The sequence below is a fragment of the Nerophis lumbriciformis genome, linkage group LG01 (assembly GCF_033978685.3).
Source record: "Nerophis lumbriciformis linkage group LG01, RoL_Nlum_v2.1, whole genome shotgun sequence".
In the NCBI taxonomy this organism is placed as follows: Eukaryota; Metazoa; Chordata; class Actinopteri; order Syngnathiformes; family Syngnathidae; genus Nerophis; species Nerophis lumbriciformis.
Genome location: NC_084548.2, coordinates 9,734,338 through 9,755,000, shown reverse-complemented (window position 1 = coordinate 9,755,000; position 20,663 = coordinate 9,734,338). Strand labels below are relative to the sequence as shown.

The window sequence follows — 20,663 nt, the reverse complement described above, 5'->3', positions numbered from 1 at the left end:
ATTAAAAAAAGCCAGCCTGACCCAGAGTCAGATCATGTTTGAAGATTTGTCTGACCCTCAGTTCCCTAAAGGGTTAGTCAGGCTTCCAACGAGACTGTGTGATGGTATCGCAGGATAAAGGAGTGTCTGTGAGGATGAGCTGCAAAGCAGAGATAACACATAAAAGAGGCCATTTAAAGGGACATTTCTAAGCAAATACAAACTGAAATAGAACAGAAGGAAGATGCAAATTGAAGTGGACAAAACTGCGACTGTGATCCTATAAGACGGAATTATCACTTACGATTCTGTTTGACCTGTGAAGGGAGCAGCAATTTGTGCAATTGTCAATGTGCGCTTTGACAAGCAGATACCTTAAATCGTGTCTTTAAAAGACGAACTCAACCATTTTAAAAATGTGCTTACATGGTAAAAAAAAAGGATAATTACTCAAATACAAGTTATGGTAAATGTTAAATGGGTTATACTTGTATAGCGCTTTTCTACCTTTAAAGGTAGGGCTGGGCGATATGGCCTTTTTTTAATATCTCGATATTTTTAGGCACATATTTGTGCATGATGCCACACAAGATATTTCAATAACTGTCAAATAAAAATGAGCTGCATAATAGGAAATCAAATCGCTATGTGGTAGGTTACTGCGGACGTTATCTCATTCTGTTGTTGACTATTTTTTTCATACGGTGTTGATGTGGAAATGGTTGCCTCGGCACTTTGTTGGTGTGGCACCGAACGGAGATGTTGACATGCGGAGTAAGCACTCTTCATTCTCTAGCGGGTGACTTTTCAAATGATGCTACATATTAGCGGTAATGCTACTTTTTGTAGCAACGCTTTTGCCCCACACTTGACAAATTCCGGTTGTCTGTTCGACATATTCTCACTTGAAGCCAAACCACCGCCAGACGATGGACCCCCTGCTGTTTTTCTTGGGAATTAATTCTTCTTTCATTTGTTACCAGATTCGCACCTTCTTTCTCTCGTATTACCACTCTCACCACAGCTAACGTTACCCATGCTGCTACCTCTCTGCTTCACGAGGGCGTATACGTATGTGACGTATGTAAGAAGGTGCGCTTGCTGTCTGTGAGAAGGAGAGACAACAAAGAGTGGGAAGAGCCTGTAGTGTAATGCCAGCAGCTAAAAGCAACTGCGTGAGAACGTATACTCGAATGTCACGATATAGTCATTTTCTATATTGCACAGAGACAAACCCGCGATATATCGAGTATATCGATGTTTCGCCCAGCCCTACTTTAAAGGTACTCAAAGCGCTTTGACATTATTTCCACATTCACCCACTCACACACACATTCACACACTGATGGCGGTAACTGCCATGCAAGGCAGCTAACCACGACCCATCAGGTGCAGGGTGACGTGTCTTGGTCAATGACACAACGGACGTGATAGAAGCCAGGGATGGAACCAGGAACCCTCAGGTTGCTGGCACGGCCATTCTCCCAACGGCGCCACGCCGTCCCCGTCCCCCCAAGTTATAATAATAATATATTAATATTAGGGATGTCCGGTAATGGCTTTTTGCCGATATCCGATATTGTCCAACTCTTTAATTACCGATACCGATATCAACCGATATATACAGTCGTGGAATTAACACATTATTATGCCTAATTTGGACAACCCGGTATGGTGAAGATAAGGTACTTAAAAAAAAAAATTAATAAAATAAAATAAGATAAATAAATTAAAAACATTTTCTTGAATAAAAAATATAAACACAGTTATATAGAAACTAGTAATTAATGAAAATGAGTAAAATTAATTGTTAAAGGTTAGTACTATTAGTGGACCAGCAGCACGCACAATCATGTGTGCTTACGGACTGTATCCCTTGCAGACTGTATTGATATATATTGATATATAATGTAGGAACCAGAATATTAATAACAGAAAGAAACAACCCTTTTGTGTGAATGAGTGTGAATGAAGGAGGGAGGTTTTTTGGGTTAGTGCACTAATTTAAAGTGTATCTTGTGTTTTTTATGTTGATTTAATTAAAAAAAACAAAAAAAACAAACCAAAAAAAAAATACCATACCGATAATAAAAAAAACAATACTATCGGCATCTCTAATTAATATGTTTGTTATTGTTTCTCTACAACCACAACAATAAATACTACATATTTTAATTTTAAACATCTGTTGTATGTACATGTGTAAGTGTTATGAATGTTGGTATTTGTGAACATGTTTAAACATATTAATATGTATATCTGAAAACGTATATATTGTGATATATACGATTAAAAAACAGGAAGTGAACAGATCATCAGCATGTTTTGCTTAGAAATGAAGAAAGGGTAGGATTGGAATATGCTTCTTCCTACTCCTTTTCAGATATATTTGTATTGTGTATTGTAGGCTTGTACGGTATACCGGTATTTGTATAGTACCGCAATATGAATGAATCAAGTCCATCCGCAGTCTGCAGTGTTGTAGCTACTTCTAAATCACTAATCCTTGTCTCCATGGCAACAAATAAAGTAAGTTTCTTACAAGTATCATCCCTGCAGGACGAGGAATAGCGAAACATGCTTCACTGTAGCTCACCAGCGTCACAATGTAAACAAACGCCATGGTGGGGCTGCTCACTGCTCCCTTCAACTCCCAGGGGGTGATCAAGGGTGATGGGTCAAATGCAGAGAATAATTTCACCACACCTGGTGTATGTGTGACAATCATTGGCACTTTAACTTTAACTTATCTACACCTAACATCCACTGTAATGATACCAAGTACAGGAGCGTATCTAGTCGATACTACTATGATTACGTCAATATTTTTTGGCATCACAACATCTTCTTAAGTTAAAAAAAAAAAAATCATATTATGTTTATAAATTCAGGAAATATGTTCCTGAACACATGAGGACTTTGGATATGACCAATGTATGATCCTGTAACGACTTGGTATCAGATATACCCAAATTTGTAGTATCATCCAAAACTAATGTGAAACATCCAAACAACAGAATAATAAGTGATTATTATATTTTAAGTGTAGATAGAACATGTTAAAAGAGAGAGTAAGCAGATATTAACAGTAAATGAACAAGTAGATTAATCATTAATTTTCTACCACTTGTCCTTAATAATTTTGACAAAATAATATAATGGAAAATGACACAATATGTAAGTGCAGACTAATTAGGAGCCTTTGTTTGCTTACTTACTAATAAAAGACAAGTTGTCTTATATGTTCACTATTTTATTTAAGGACAAACTTGCAATAAGAAACATATGTTTAATGTACACAAAGACTTTTTGTTAAAATAAAGCCAATAATGCAATTTTGTGTGGTCCCCTTTATTTAGAAAAGTATCGAAATACATTTTGGTGACGGGACAACACTATTGTATTGTATTTGTCGAACATGCCTGAGATGAACGAGTACGTTCAAAATCAAATATATAATCATATATATATAATTGACATTAATTGACTCACGCAATTGTGACTACTTCATTGTAGGCCCTTCGATGATTACATGTCGTATAATACAAAATGTTAAACGATAAGAATAAAGAAAGGTAAAAAAAAAATTAATCCAATTGAAATAAATGTAAAAACAAAAACATATTTATATATATTTAAAAATTTGAATTTTCAAAACTGTAAAAAATAAAAATGCAAATGTAAATACAACCCCCGTTTCCATATGAGTTGGGAAATTGTGTTAGATGTAAATATAAACGGAATACAATGATTTGCAAATCATTTTCAACCCATATTCAGTTGAATATGCTACAAAGACAACATATTTGATGTTCAAACTGATAAACGTTTTTTTTTTGCAAATAATCATTAACTTTAGAATTTGATGCCAGCAACACGTGACAAAGAAGTTGGGAAAGGTGGCAATAAATACTGATAAAGTTGAGGAATGCTCATCAAACACTTATTTGGAACATCCCACAGGTGAACAGGCTAATTGGGAACAGGTGGGTGCCATGATTGGGTATAAAAATAGATTCCATGAAATGCTCAGTCATTCACAAACAAGGATGGGGCGAGGGTCACCACTTTGTCAACAAATGCATGAGCAAATTGTTGAACAGTTTAAGAAAAACCTTTCTCAACCAGCTATTGCAAGGAATTTAGGGATTTCACCATCTACGGTCCGTTATATCATAAAAGGGTTCAGAGAATCTGGAGAAATCACTGCACGTAAGCAGCTAAGCCCGTGACCTTCGATCCCTCAGGCTGTACTGCATCAACAAGCGACATCAGTGTGTAAAGGATATCACCACATGGGCTCAGGAACACTTCAGAAACCCACTGTCAGTAACTACAGTTGGTCGCTACATCTGTAAGTGCAAGTTAAAACTCTCCTATGCAAGGCGAAAACCGTTTATCAACAACACCCAGAAACGCCGTCGGTTTCGCTGGGCCTGAGCTCATCTAAGATGGACTGATACAAAGTGGAAAAGTGTTCTGTGGTCTGACGAGTCCACATTTCAAATTGTTTTCGGAAACAGTGGACGTCGTGTCCTCCGGACCAAAGAGGAAAAGAACCATCCGGATTGTTATAGGCGCGAAGTTGAAAAGCCAGCATCTGTGATGGTATGGGGGTGTATTAGTGCCCAAGACATGGGTAACTTACACATCTGTGAAGGTGCCATTAATGCTGAAAGGTACATACAGGTTTTGGAGCAACATATGTTGCCATCCAAGCAACGTTACCATGGACGCCCCTGCTTATTTCAGCAAGACAATGCCAAGCCACGTGTTACATCAACGTGGCTTCATAGTAAAAGAGTGCGGGTACTAGACTGGCCTGCCTGTAGTCCAGACCTGTCTCCCATTGAAAATGTGTGGCGCATTATGAAGCCTAAAATACCACAACGGAGACCCCCGGACTGTTGAACAACTTAAGCTGTACATCAAGCAAGAATGGGAAAGAATTCCACTTAAAAAATGTGTCTCTTCAGTTCCCAAACGTTTACTGAGTGTTGTTAAAAGGAAAGGCCATGTAACACAGTGGTGAACATGCCCTTTCACAACTACTTTGGCACGTGTTGCAGCCATGAAATTCTAAGTTAATTATTATTTGCAAAAAAATAAATAAAGTTTATGAGTTTGAACATCAAATATCTTGTCTTTGTAGTGCATTCAATTGAATATGGGTTGAAAAGGATTTGCAAATCATTGCATTCCGTTTATATTTACATCCAACACAATTTCCCAACTCATATGGAAACGGGGTTTGTACATTCAATACAATATAAATATCTTTATAATAAAACAAACACATCCAAAGTAGAACACTAAAGAAGCTGCAACCTCTCCCTATTTGGCACCAAATCAGCAGTTTTGCATGGCTTCCAGTCAGTGCATAGCAACACTCCTAATAGTGAAGCCCTCACACGGTGTTAATGTATACGTACAGTAAACCAGACCCTGATGAACAGATGCTATCAAAAAAACCTTTGAAAATAAGTTCTGACAGTGTCACTGAGTTTACTGGGCTGACCCAGGGAAATTCTCTGTGAAGAGTGTTGACCTCATGAGTAGCCTAACTTTCTCCATCCTGTGTCTAAAAATACTGGATATGTGTGTCCAGATGTGTGGGAATGAGAGCAGCGTGCGAGCGCGACAGGAAATGATGTCAAGACAGGGAGATTCTGAGTCACATGCAAACGAGGGACACGTATTATAAGACAAAGACAAGCTGGAACATGTGATGCGCCTTCAAAAAATTGTTGTTTCATTAGCGATGACAGAAGCACAATTTGCATATTGCATGAGTGTTTTACACTGTGAATAATAACTTGGGCATTGATTGTGTGTGCAGTTGCATGTGAGCTATTAAGCCTTACAGAATAAGCAGCAGTTAAGCCAATTTGGCAAAGCAGATTATCTCAGTTTTGTCAAGGCTGGGAAGTGAAGGTCAAGTTGAGTGGCAGCACCTCCTCTTCCAATAGTGAGACAAGCTGTTTTGATTTTATTTCAATTCCATCATATATTTGTGGCAGCCCCCCACAGATTAATCAAAGTAATAATTTCTTATTTCAAGCATGAAAAAAAAAATCACGGCTTTGACACAATTTTGTCTCATAATTAAAACGGATGTTTTATTTTCAATGAAACAATAGACAGTACGTACAGTTGGCACAGTACAGTAAACTGACAGTTAATATTCAAACATTTAACACAGGGGTAGGGAACCAATGGCTCTAGAGCCAGATGTGGCTCTTTTGATGACTGCATCTGGCTCTCAGATAAATCTTAGTTGAAATTTGCTTAACATGATAAGTAATGAATAATTACTCTGGTAATCACAGTGTTAAAAATAACCACGTATCAACCAGACTAGGGATGTCCCGATCCAGGTTTTTGCACTTCTGATCCGATACCGATATTGTTTTTGCACTTCCGATCTGATACCGATACTGACCGATACTGGCCGAGCATGTATTAAAGTTTAAAGTTATTTAGCCTACTTAGTTGTCAGAATCATGTTGAAAAGGGTTTTAGTACTCTTGATAACAACTAGCCAGCTGAATTAGGGGAGTTTGAATAATACACAATGGTTGGTAACAAGAAACTGACCTGTTTATTCAAGGATAAACACAAAATAGACAAAATTATACATGACAAACAGAAATGGCATCATTGAACTAGGGCTGGGCGATATGGCCTTTTTTTAATATTGCGATATTTTAAGGCCATATTGCGATACACGATATATATCTCGATATTTTGCCTTAGCCTTGAATGAACACTTGATGCAAATAATCACAGCAGTATGATGATTCTATGTGTTTTGATTGATTGATTGAGACTTTTATTAGTAGGTTGCACAGTGAAGTACATATTCCGTACAATTGACCACTAACTGGTAACACCCCAATAAGTTTTTCAACTTGTTTACGTCGGGGTCCACTTACATTGATTCATGATACAGATATATACTATCAGATATATACTATCATCATAATACAGTCATCACACAAGATAATCACATTGAATTATTTACATTATTTATAATCCAGGGTGTGGAGGGGGGCGCCGGATGTAAGTGTCAAAAAGACAGCCAAAAGAGTTTGATATGAGAATAAATCTAAAGTTAAAATATAGGGTAGAAATGCACCCATTTGCAGGAAATGTAGTCTTGATTTTCAAAATTTTCTTTCAAGGCTTGCATGTCTACATTAAAACATTCTTCTTCATACTGCATTAATATATGCTACTTTTAAACTTTCATGCAGAGAAGGAAATCACAACTAAATAGGGGTCGGCATGGCGCAGTGGGAGAGTGGCCGTGCGCAACCCGAGGGTCCCTGGTTCAATCCCCACCTAGTACCAACCTCGTCATGTCCGTTGTGTCCTGAGCAAGACACTTCACCCTTGCTCCTGATGGGTGCTGGTTAGCGCCTTGCATGGCAGCTCCCTCCATCAGTGTGTGAATGTGTGTGTGTGAATGGGTAAATGTGGAAGTAGTGTCAAAGCGCTTTGAGTACCTTGAAGGTAGAAAAGCGCTATACAAGTACAACCCATTTATCATTTATTTATAAATAGATCACTAATTTTTTTCAGACGGTGTTGATCTGGAAATTTTTGCCTCAGCATTTTGATGGTGTGGACGTGTGGCACCGAACGGAGATAAGCGTCTCGACAGACATTACAATATTTGAACAATGATGACGAAAACGGTTTTCTCTATCGTGTCCGTGTGTCGAAAATTGTTATGCGCTTATTTTTTTATTTGATTTTGTGCGTGGCATAGATTTGCCGTGTGCAGAGGACGTTTGAGCAGGCGCGCACCTTAGCAGCTGCGCTAGCATCACAGCTAACGTCAGCCATGCTGCTACCTCTCTGCTCGGGGAGGACGTATACGTATGTGACGTATGACGTGACAGTATGTGACGTGTGTCGTGACAGTATGTGACGTGTGTAAGAAGGTGCGCTTGCTGTCTGTGAGAGGGAGACACAGGAAAGAGTGAGAAGAGCCTGTCGTGTAATGCCAGCAGCTAAAAGCAACTGCGTGAGATTCCACAGACCTGTGGATGTGTTGAAGGTGTGCTGGAAAATGCGGAACGGAAATTAGGGAGCAGCAGAAAAGTGGAATGTATTATTTAAATCGGTGCATTGGAAAACACGGAGTTGTTTTTTTTAACTGGATCTGGATCGGCATTTTCCCATGCCTTGCCGAAACTTATTTTTTGGCAAATATCGGCGGCCGATCCGATCCAAATATCGGATCGGGACATCCCTAAACCAGACTACAAAGCCATCAGCAAATCCATGCAGCACCAGAAGTCGCATTAATGGTAAGAAGTATTTTATTTATTATTGGTTATCTTCAGAATAACAATGTTATTAAAAAGAATAAGAGACTTATCATACTCTAAACATGTTGGTCTTTCTTAAAAATGCACGCATTTAGTTGTATTCAGTGTTAAAAAATATTATATGGCTCTCACGGAAATACATTTTTAAAATATTTGGCTTTCATGGCTCTCTCAGCCAAAAAGGTTCCCGACCCCTGATTTAACATGTGATATTTCTAACAATTTTGAACAGAAAAAGTTCATGCACATTCAGATGAATTCTTCAAAATTACAATTAAAACATTTTTGGCCGGGGGCCGGGCTGTATATATGTACACTAATTGAGTGAAAGAGCCCGATGGTAACAAGCGGTTGCCTTGTTGCTTTTCCATTAAGAACAATAAATTAGTTTTTAGTATAAGTTTGCTGGTTTCAAGAAATGTAATGCCGAGCGCATATCATTATGTCAAGATAATGGCACTAGCATTTATTTAATTTAAGAATATTTTTTAAACATATTGAGCAAAAAGTTGTTGTTTTTTCTACCAAGAAAAGTGCATTTGTTATTAGTGAGAATATACTTATTTTAAGGTATTTTGGGGTTAATTGAAGTTAGCTAATTTTACTTGTTTTGGAAAGTCTTGACAAGCCAAATTTTCTTGTTCTATTGGCAGATAATTTTGCTTAGTTGAAATAAAATACCCCTAATTTTTATTTTTTTTCTTGTTTTTGAACACTGACTTTTTGCAGTGTATCTGTTGCTATAGCTCGTAAATTATTGCATTTTGTTCTAATGTGTGGCACTTCGAGACAAGAAAATGTTGATTGACAGTCTAAAAGCACAAATGGATTCCTTTACTCGTTATTTGCTCAGTTTTATGCACGTATATGCATAAAATAGAATTATTCGCTATTCAACCTCTTCTAAATTTTTATTTTTTTTGTCTATGAATGAATATGAAAGACATGCTCAGTGGACTAGTGGTTAGAGTGTCCGCCCTGCGATCGGTATGTCGTGAGTTTAAAGTTAAAGTTAAAGTACCAATGATTGTCACACACACACACTAGGTGCGGTGAAATTGTCCTCTGCATTTGACCCATCCCCACAGGGGAGCAGTGAGCAGCAGCGGTGGCCGCGCCCGGGAATCATTTGGTGATTTAACCCCCAATTCCAACCCTTGATGCTGAGTGCCACGCAGGGAGGTAATAGGTCCCATTTTTATAGTCTTTGGTATGACTCGGCCGGGGTTTGAACTCACGACCAACCGACTTCAGGGCGGACACTCTAACCACTAGGCCACTGAGCAGGTATTGCATATTCATTCGTAGACAAAAAAAAATAAAAATCTAGAAGAGGTTGAATAGTGAATAATTCTATTTTATGCATATACATGCATAAAACTGAGCAAATAACGAGTAAAGAAATACATTTTTGCTTTTAGACATTCAACATTTTCTTGTCTCAAAAAGCCGCTGCTGCTCACTGCTCCGCTCACGTCCCAGGGGGTGATCAAGGGTGATGGGTCAAATGCAGAGGATAATCTCACCACACCTAGTGTGTGGGACAATCATTGGTACTTTAACTTAAACTTTTCTCATTCATCCAGGTCACATATGCGGTCCTCTCCAAGGTTTCTAATAGTCTTTCACATCGACGTCCCACTGGGGTGAGTTTTTCCTTGCCCTTATGTGGGCTCTGTACCGAGGATGTTGTTGTGGCTTGTGCAGCCCTTTGAGACACTTGTGATTTAGGGCTATATAAATAAACATTGATTGATTGATTGATTGTCATCTTAGGACATCGCAACTAGACTGTTTGGTTTGTCTTAGAAGACGTTTCGCCTCTCATTAAGAGTAGACTTCATCAGTTCATGCTCATAGACTTAGATTGGTCAGATCTAATCGGACTAGTCCGATTGCTTTTTTTTTTTTTTTTTTAAGCAACAAAACTAGCGACTTTTTTGGTGTCATTGGACACTTTCTAATACTCGTACCCTCTTCTCAGTGAGCAGCCAGTGCTTGTATTCCCATTATTCACTACAGCCAATTTGTTTTAAAATACAAACAAGTAAGACCTTTTTAACAGCAGTTTAATTTCGAGTTGGCAGTAGAACTTTTCCACTGACTCAGCGATGGGAGGAAGGAGTGTCGGTCTATATTTTTATAAGGCAGATGACAACACACTACCACTGCAGGAACAACCACACCAATGCACACACACACACACACACACACGACACAATGTGGTGTAACTTGACCTCACGCCAGCGTCGGGCCCTGCCGGCAAGGCGACACAATCGGTCATGTGTTGTTGAGGGACACAGAGATGTCAGCCTGTGTCTCCCACCAGTGTCGTTTTTCACCCACGTTGTGACTTTGCTACTGCGGCCAACTGCTGCTATTCCTCATGTGAGGCTGTGTCCACAATGTGAAAGTTCAGTATGTAAAAACCCCGTTGCCATATGAGTTGGGAAATTGTGTTGGATGTAAATATAAACGGAATACAATGATTTGCAAATCCTTTTCAACCCATATTCAATTGAATGCACTACAAATACAAGATATTTGATGTTCAAACTCATAAACTTTATTTAATTTTTTTGCAAATAATAATTAACTTAGAATTTCATGGCTGCAACACGTGCCAAGTAGTTGGGAAAGGGCATGTTCACCACTGTGTTACATGGCCTTTCCTTTTAACAACACTCAGTAAACGTTTGGGAACTGAGGAGACACATTTTTTAAGCTTCTCAGGTGGAATTCTTTCCCATTCTTGCTTGATGTACAGCTTAAGTTGTTCAACAGTCCGGGGGTCTCCGTTGTGGTATTTTAGGCTTCATAATGCGCCACACATTTTCAATGGGAGACAGGTCTGGACTACAGGCTGGCCAGTCTAGTACCCGCACTCTTTTACTATGAAGCCACGTTGATGTAACACGTGGCTTGACATTGTCTGGCTGAAATAAGCAGGGGCGTCCATGGTAACGTTGCTTGGATGGCAACATATGTTGCTCCAAAACCTGTATGTACCTTTCAGCATTAATGGCGCCTTCACAGATGTGTAAGTTACCCATGTCTTGGGCACTAATACACCCCCATACCATCATAGATGCTGGCTTTTCAACTTTGCGCCTATAACAATCTGGATGGTTCTTTTCCTCTTTGGTCCGGAGGACACGAGGTCCACAGTTTCCAAAAACAATTTGAAATGTGGACTCGTCAGACCACAGAACACTTTTTCACGTTGTATCAGTCCATCTTAGATGAGCTCAGGCCCAGCGAAGCCGACGGCGTTTCTGGGTGTTGTTGATAAACGGTTTTCGCCTTGCATAGGAGAGTTTTAACTTGCACTTACAGATGTAGCGACCAACTGTAGTAACTGACAGTGGGTTTCTGAAGTGTTCCTGAGCCCATGTGGTGATATCCTTTACACACTGATGTCGCTTGTTGATGCAGTACAGCCTGACGGATCGAAGGTCACAGGCTTAGCTGCTTACATGCAGTGATTTCTCCAGATTCTCTGAACCCTTTGATGATGTTACGGACCGTAGATTGTGAAATCCCGAAATTCCTTGCAATAGCTGGTTGAGAAAGGTTTTTCTTAAACTGTTCAACAATTTGCTCACGCATTTGTTGACAGAGTGGTGACCCTCGCCCCATCCTTGTTTGTGAATGACTGAGCATTTCATGGAATCTACTTTTATACCCAATCATGGCACCCACCTGTTCCCAATTTGCCTGTTCACCTTTGGGATGTTCCAAATAAGTGTTTGATGAGCATTCCTCAACTTTATCAGTATTTATTGCCACCTTTCCCAACTTCTTTGTCACGTGTTGCTGGCATCAAATTCTAAAGTTAATGATTATTTGAAAAAAAAATATGTTTATCAGTTTGAACATCAAATATGTTGTCTTTGTAGTGCATTCAATTGAATATGGGTTGAAAAGGATTTGCAAATCATTGTATTCCGTTTATATTTACATCTAACACAATTTCCCAACTCATATGGAAACGGGGTTTGTACATACTGAACTTTCACATGCTCACCTAACTAAATCAGGTAATAGTCCTAACAAACACTGTATAGGAAAAGGGGGATAACACATGTGGATTGACTTTCATACAACGTTCACAGAAATTAACAAAACAATAAATGTATTATTTACATTATATAATAGCTTTATACTATTGTGACGTATAAAGCTCATAACCGCATGCTGCCTGGGTGTCTACAGGAGAGGTGTTTACTTTGTATATAATTGAACAGTGTTTATGTTGTGTACAAGGTGTATTTATAATATGTTGTGTAGAGATGTCCGATAATGGCTTTTTTGCCGATATCCGATATTCCAATATTGTCCAACTCTTAATTACCGATTCCGATATCAACCGATACCGATATTTACAGTCGTGGAATTAGCACATTATTATGCCTAATTTTGTTGTGATACCCCGCTGGAATAAGCGGTAGAAAATGGATGGATGGGATGGACCCCGCTGGATGCATTAAACAATGTAACAAGTTTTTCCAAAATAAAACAACTCAAGTTATGGGAAAAAAAATGCCAACATGGCACTGCCATATTTATTACTGAAGTCACAAAGTGCTTTTTTTTTTAACATGCCTCAAAACGGAAGCTTGGAATTTGGGACATGCTCTCCCTGAGAGGGCATGAGGAGGTTAAGGTGGGCGGGGTTGAGATGGGGGGGTAGCGGGGGGTGTATATTGTAGCGTCTCGGAAGAGTTAGTGCTGCAAGGGGTTCTGGGTATTTGTTCTGTCGTGTTTATGTTGTGTTACGGTGCGGATGTTCTCTTGTTTGGTGTGGGTTCACAGTGTGGCGCATATTTGTAACAGTGTTAAAGTTGTTTATACGGCCACCCTCAGTGTGATCTGTATGGCTGTTGACCAAGTACACATTGCATTCACTTGTGTGTGTGTGAAAAGCCATAGATATTATGTGATTGGGCCGGCACGCAAAGGAAGTGCCTTTAAGGTTTATTGGCGCTCTGTACTTCTCCCTACGTCCGTGTACACAGCTGCGTAATAAAAAAGTCATACATTTTACTTTTATAAACCGATACCAATAATATTGACACCGATACCGATAATTTAAAAATTAAATTTTTAAAGCATTTGTCGGCCGAAAATATCGGATGTCCGATATTATCGGACATCCCTAATGTTGTGCAAAGGAAATTTCATATTTTTAGGAAGCTCATCTTGTATTTGACATTGTTTATAGGGTTAGGCGCAATAAGTGTCCAACTTCAGCCTAAACCCTTTCGGTCTGCAACATTTTCAATTTATGAATGTACCAGTACAACTGTTCGTTTATTTTGTTGACCACAGACCGAAGAAATAATAATATTATAAAAGGCGATAAAAACCAAGAACCTGAAAGTAATATAGCAACTCTTCATAAAACACAACCAAAGTCAAAAATAAAGAATAAACCTAAATGCATATGTAAATACATGTAAATGATGAGGACATGGCATACATTAACTACCCTTCTCTCATACTCTGTCATTGAAAGCTTTCACATTAAAATTCAAGTCACATCTCCATTGAAATCAACTCCATTAAAGTCACATAATCCCTCTTGAATTATTCCCTGTCCTCGTTTGCTTCTTCGGGCTTTTTTCTTACTCCCTAACTTCTCCCCTGCACACGCTGATTGGTTGATTTGAATTTTCAAACAGCCACCAAGCTTCTTTTTTTTCATAGATCTCTCTCTCTCTCACCCACGCCAACAGGATGTACACTCATCCTTTTCCCTTCCGTTTTCCATCCGTCCTTCTTCCAGGACGACCAGATGGTGAGACGGCAGCTGAGCCGCAGACAGAAAAGGCGAGCGGAGGGAGCGTGACATCATCACACACACACACACACACACACACACACACACACACACACACACGCACGCGCACACACACTCAGTATCTCTTAGGTTGGAATATAAAGCTTTCTTTGTCGTCCTCCTCCATCACATGGAAAAAGCAGAGGAGACTTAAGGAATGTGATAGGGTCCGTCCACATTCCAGCGTCAGATTAACACGCACACTCTTGTACAAGACCCAAAACCAGTGAAGTTAGTAAATAAAAACAGAATACCATGATTTGCAAATCCTTTTCAACCTATATTCAATTGAATAGACTGCAAAGACAAGATACTTAACAGTCGAACTGGTAAACGTTGATATTTTTTGCAAATATTAGCTCATTTGGAATTTGAAGCCTGCAACATGTTTCAAAAAAGCTGGCACAAGTGGCAAAAAAGACTGAGAAAGTTGAGGAATGCTCATCAAACACTTATTTGGAACATCCCACAGGTGAACAGGCTAATTGGGAACAGGTGGGTGCCATGATTGGGTATAAAAGCAGCGTCCATGAAATGCTCCGTCGTTCACAAACAAGGATGGGGCGAGGGTCACCACTTTGTCAACAAACGCGTGAGCAAATTGTCGAACAGTTTAAGAAAACATTTCTCAACGAGCTATTGCAAGGAATTTAGGGATTCCACCATCTACGGTTCTGAGAATCTGGAGAAATACACCACATACTTCATAGTGAAATTGTGTTGATGCCAAATGGTAAACGGTACAGACCAGCAACATACAAACTCAACAGGTATGGAATTTCCTTTGTCCCACTGGCAATCAAAGCACTTATCAATAGAAAACTACTGTAATAACCGGATGCAATAATAAGGAGTGCAATATTGGGATAGTGCAAAACGGAAGGTGTGCAATACGGGGGGAGTGTAATGTGTGATCTCATAACTAACTGATATACCAGCACACTGCTCACCGTCGTCACTGTATTGTCGGATGAACTGTATGTATGTATGTAAAACGTTGTGTCTTGATGTCCAAGACAAATTTCTCCTCGGAGACAATAAAGCTAATTATCATTATAATTAAATCGAATAATTCGATCACTCAGGCAGTACTGCATCAAAAACCGACATCAGTGTGCAAAGGATATCACCACATGGGCTCAGGAACACTTCAGAAAACCACTGTCCATAACTGTAACATCTGTAAGTTCAAGTTAAAACCTTACTATGCAAAGCCAAAGCTATTTATCAACAACACCCAGAAAGGCCGTCAGCTTTGCTGGGCCCAAGCTCATCTAACATGGACTGATGCAAAGTGGAAAAGTGTTCTTAGGTCTGACGAGTCCACATTTCAAGTTGTTTTTGGAAACTGTGGTCAAAGAGGAAAAGTACCATCCGGACTGGTTTTGTATTTTGGTGAAATTTGTATTACGTGAAAATGCGTAAGAAATATACATTTGCACAATTCAACATATCTGAAAAGGAGTCAATGGTATTAATCTGTTTTAGTCTTCATTAACTATAATACATTTTATGACCTTTTGCAAAAGTAAGAATGTGTGTATTAGCTTTTGTGTGTGTACAAATGTAACAGTAGTGTGTGTGTGTGTGTGTGTGTGCGTGTGTGTGTCATTGAGGTCAGTCGAAAGTACGGTTAAGAGTCTCTCAAAGTAGCCGAACAATGAGACTATGGAGAACTTTAAAAGGATGTTTTGAAGCATGCCCTCACAACAGTCTTGAGGGTGTGGTAGAACTGGGTCATAAGAAGTGTGTCAAAAGTATCCATGAAAATGTTACTTACTTTAAGAAGATGTACTGTGGTGTCCAGTCTGTAAACCGCTATTTTTTTCCCATGTTTTGAACCCTCAGTAATTGATGGATTTTTTAAGGGTTTTACGAGCTTCACACACCACCAATAAACGTATCCTTGTCACATCGGACCAATAAAATTTCCAGACGGGCCACAGTGGACCAATTAAATTGTTCACGTTAAATCAAACCCACTTACACAATCACTCAGTGAGCCATTTAGCGTGTCATGCACTCACCTTCGCCCTGGAGCAGAAACAACAAAATGCACAAGACGCAGCCCCAAAGCCAAAGAACGGAAATTGAACGGAAATCTACAACCACTAAAAGACCGGACCACGGTGTGCCAATGAAGACGACCTCACCGTGCTAGACATTGACATGACCGTATAATACAAATTTCCATCGAATGTGACAAAGCTTTGTTGCAGCCGAACACTTACTTTGACGTCTTGCTCCAGCGTTCGGATTAGTTCTCCGTCCACTTGCCCCGTTTGAGCCACTCGTAGAGAGCGACGCTCTGCCTTCCTCAGCCGGTACTGCAGGATGCGGCAAGTCTTGTTCGCCTGCCAATCAGAAGCACACCCAGGAAGTGATATAGTATATTGTAGTTGTTGTCGCTGCCCTGTTGTCTTTTTGCATGCATGTTTAGTGTCTTTTATACAGATATCCTGCACTACTAAAAGTGGAAATCTAAGCATTAAATGAGTGAAGTCAAGCTCAAAAATTGCTCTTTTTTTCAACTTAAAATACCTTTCTTGTTAACGGTCACTACTGTGTTACAACAATTTGCTGAAATAGAACAAGACAAGTAAGGCACAAGCCCTAACCCTTGCTCCACCGTGCTGCCCATTAGCATAAGCATGTCGCTGTAATTTATGTATTTGCAAATTCTATGCTCAAAACTTACCAGTAATCTTTGGCTCAGGAAAAAAAATAAAAAAATAAAAAATACAATTTCTTGATATGGACAAATACACATTTTGAGTACAGTAGTTCAATGCAAGAAGGCATTCGACACTATAGACCAGGGGTGCTCACACTTTTTCTGCAGGCGAGCTACTTTTCAATTGATCAAGTCGTGGGGATCTACCTCATTCATATATATAATTTACATTTACTTATTTATGAAATATATGTTTTTGTTAATAAGTTAAAGGTGTTTAATGATAATGCAAGCATGTTTAACACATATAGTTAATATTGTGAATAAATTAAAGGTGTTTAATGATAATGCAATCATGTTTAACACATAATTAATATTGTTAATAAATTAAAGGTGTTTAATGATAATACAAGAATGTTTAATACATATAGTTAATATTGTTAATAAATTAAAGGTGTTTAATGATAATACAAGTATGTTTAATACATATAGTTAATATTGTTAACAAGTTAAAGGTGTTTAAAGATAATGCAAGCATGTTTAATACATATAGTTAATATTGTTAACAAGTTAAAAGGTGTTTAATGATAATACAAGCATGATTAACACATATAGTTAATATTGTTGATAAGTTAAGGTGTTTAAAGATAATACAGGCATGTTTAACACATATAGATTCCTTTCTTTCATGAAGACAAGAATATAAGTTGGTGTATTACCTGATTCTGATGACTTGCATTGATTGGAATCAGAAAGTGGTGCTAAAAACGTCCGCATTTTCGAATGGAGGAGAAAAAAGTCCTCCTTTCTGTCCAATACCACATGAAAGTGGTTGGTTTTTGGCATCTTATTTGTCCAGCTTCCGTACTCCTTTTTATACACTTTACAAGAAATACATTGTCGGCAAACTCCGTAGCTTGCTAGCTTGTGCACGCCAGCTTTCTGAGACTCTTGTTTTGTTAGCGCAACTGTGCAGTCGGTCTTTGGAGTTTTGACGACAGGTACGGCGCCAGAGTCTGTTGAAATAAAGTGTTTCTCGCCTTCCTGTCGGTAATTTTAATGAGCTGGCAGCAGACTGACACACCCTCCGAGATCGACCGGTAGCTCGCGATCGACGTAATGAGCACCCCTGATCTAGATCATCAAATTCTCATTTCTAAATTAAATACTTATGGAGTTAGAGGAGTTGCACTGGACTGGTTAACCAGCTATTTACAACAACAACAGCAATATGTTGAGATTGATGGTTATAGATCAGAATGTATGAATATTGAATGTGGAATTCCACAAGGTTCGATTTTAGGACCCAAACTTTTTATTTTATATATAAATGATATTTGTGAGGTTTCGAAAATTTTACAGTACGTATTATTCGCAGACGATACAAATGTATACTGTTAAGGAGATTACTTGAAAATCTTAGCCGATAATATTGAAGACGAAATGGTTAAACTAAAATTGTGGTTTCATGTAAATAAATTATCTTTAAACTTGGTAAAGACTAAATTTATGGTATTCAGTAATAAAAGAAAGATAGAAGTTAGTTTATCCATAAACAATGTGAAAATTGAGAAGGTGTCTGAAATCAGATTTCTTGGGGTCATCTTAGATCAGGGGTCGGCAACCTTTACCAGTCAAAGAGCCATTTTGACCAGTTTCACAAATTAAAGAAAACAATGGGAGCCACAAAAAATGTTTGGAAATTTAAAATGAAATAACACTGCATACAAAGTTTGTTTTTTTGCTTTGTGCTATGTATAAACCAAGGGTCTCAGACACGCAGCCCACACTTCAAAATGAAAATTGAATGCTAGTGCGGCCCGCGGGTTTTATAGGAATGGCGCTTGGCAGCGTCATGCGTGCCGTGATGATACAGCATTTAGCACCCACTACAACCAACGTGCCTGATCAGCCACACGTTGTATGAGGCTTCTGCTTGATCACGTAGGTGACAGCAAGGCATACTTGGTCAACAACCACACAGGTTACACTGACGGTATAAAAAAAACTTTAACACTCTTACTAATAATGCGCCACACTGTGAACTCACACCAAACAAGAATGACAAACACATTTCGGGAGAACATCTGCACCGTAACACAACATAAACACAACAGAACAAATACCCAGAATCCCATGCAGCCCTAGCTCTTCCGGGCTACATCATACACCCCCGCTACCAAACCCCGCCCACCTCAACCGACGCACAGGGGGTGGGGGGGGGGGGGGGGGGGGGTTGATGCGTGAGGGAGCAGGGTTGGGGTGGGGGCGGGGTTTGGTGGTAGCAGGGGTGTATAATGTAGCCCGGAAGAGTCAGGGCTGCATGGGATTCTGGGTATTTGTTCTGTTGTGTTTATGTTATTTTAAGGTGCAGATGTTCTCCCGAAATGTGTTTGTCATTCTTGTTTGGTTTTGGTTCAAAGTGTGGCGCATTATTAGTAAGAGTGTTAAAGTTGTTTTATATGGCTACCATCAGTGTAACCTGTGTGGCTGTTGACCAAGTATGCCTTGCTGTCACGTACGTGTGCAAGCAGAAGATGCATACTGTATTACAAGGGGCTGGGCTGGCACGCTGTTAATACAGATTGTAGAGGGTCCAAATACTGTACAATTATGGCACGCCCTTATTGTAATTGTAAGGGTGAAAATCGGAGAATATTAGTTTTCTGCGATAGGGATTGACATCCGGGAGTCTCCGGGGAAAATCGGGGGGTCGGCAAGTAAGCAGCTGAGCCGCATCAGAGTGATCAAAGAGCCGCCGGAGCCGCGGCTTGCCGACCCATGTCTTAGATGAAAAGTTGACATGGAAAGCTCATATATTACATCAATCAATCATGTGAAAAATAAGCTGTCTAAAAGCTTATTTATTTTGAACAAGGTTAAATACAGTTTCCCGTATAATACAATGAGAATGTTATATTGCTCAATTATTCTACCTTATTTCAATTATTGTGCAGAAATATGGGGAAATACATATCCCAGCAACATAATGCTTTTATTTCTTTCACAGAAAAGAGCAATTTGTATCATTTTTACAGTAGGATATAGAGACCACACAAATCCACTCTTCATTAGGTCAGGATTAGGGATGTCCCGATCCAGGTTTTTGCACTTCCGATCCGATACCGATATTGTTTTTGCACTTCCGATCCGATACCGATACTGACCGATACCGATACTGACAGATACTGGCCTATCCGAGCATGTATTAAAGTTTAAAGTTATTTAGCCTACTTAGTTGTCAGAATCATGTTGAAAAGGGTTTTAGTACTCTTGATAACAACTAGCCAGCTGAATTAGGGGAGTTTGAATAATACACAATGGTTGCTAACAAGAAACTGACCTGTTTATTCAAGGATAAACACAAAATAGACAAAATTATACATGACAAACAGAAATGGCATCATTGAACTAGGGCTGGGCGATATGGCCTTTTTTTAATATTGCGATATTTTAAGGCCATATTGCGATACACGATATATATCACGATATTTTGCCTCAGCCTTGATGCATATAATCTAAGGCTGCAGCTAACGATTATTTTTCTATCGATTAATCTATAGATTATTTTTTTCGATTAATCGGTTAATCTATAGATTATTTTTTCGATTAATCTATAGATTATTTTTCCTTTTACCGATTATTTTTTTTATTTAAAATGAAGATGAAAAAATAAATGTTGGCCAGTTTTTTCACAAAGGCATGACTTTTATATACAAAAAAAAAAGTATGGCCACTCAGTCAACATTGACAACAACATGACAAAATATTCTGTAACAATGTAAACATTTAAAACTTTTAACATTTAACAAAATTAAAAGTAGCTTAT

The 20,663-nt window shown here is 38.9% G+C and overlaps 1 protein-coding gene across 1 annotated transcript in view; it reads right to left on the bottom strand.

Moving 5' to 3' along the window:
- mtcl2 (microtubule crosslinking factor 2) overlaps window positions 1–20,663 on the bottom strand; it is a 216,685-nt gene that overhangs the window by 175,247 nt on the left and 20,775 nt on the right. Inside the window, exon 3 of the mRNA XM_061974808.2 lies at window positions 16,392–16,514. Within this exon, the coding sequence (XP_061830792.1) occupies window positions 16,392–16,514 (123 nt within the window). The remainder of the gene's footprint in view (window positions 1–16,391; window positions 16,515–20,663) is intronic.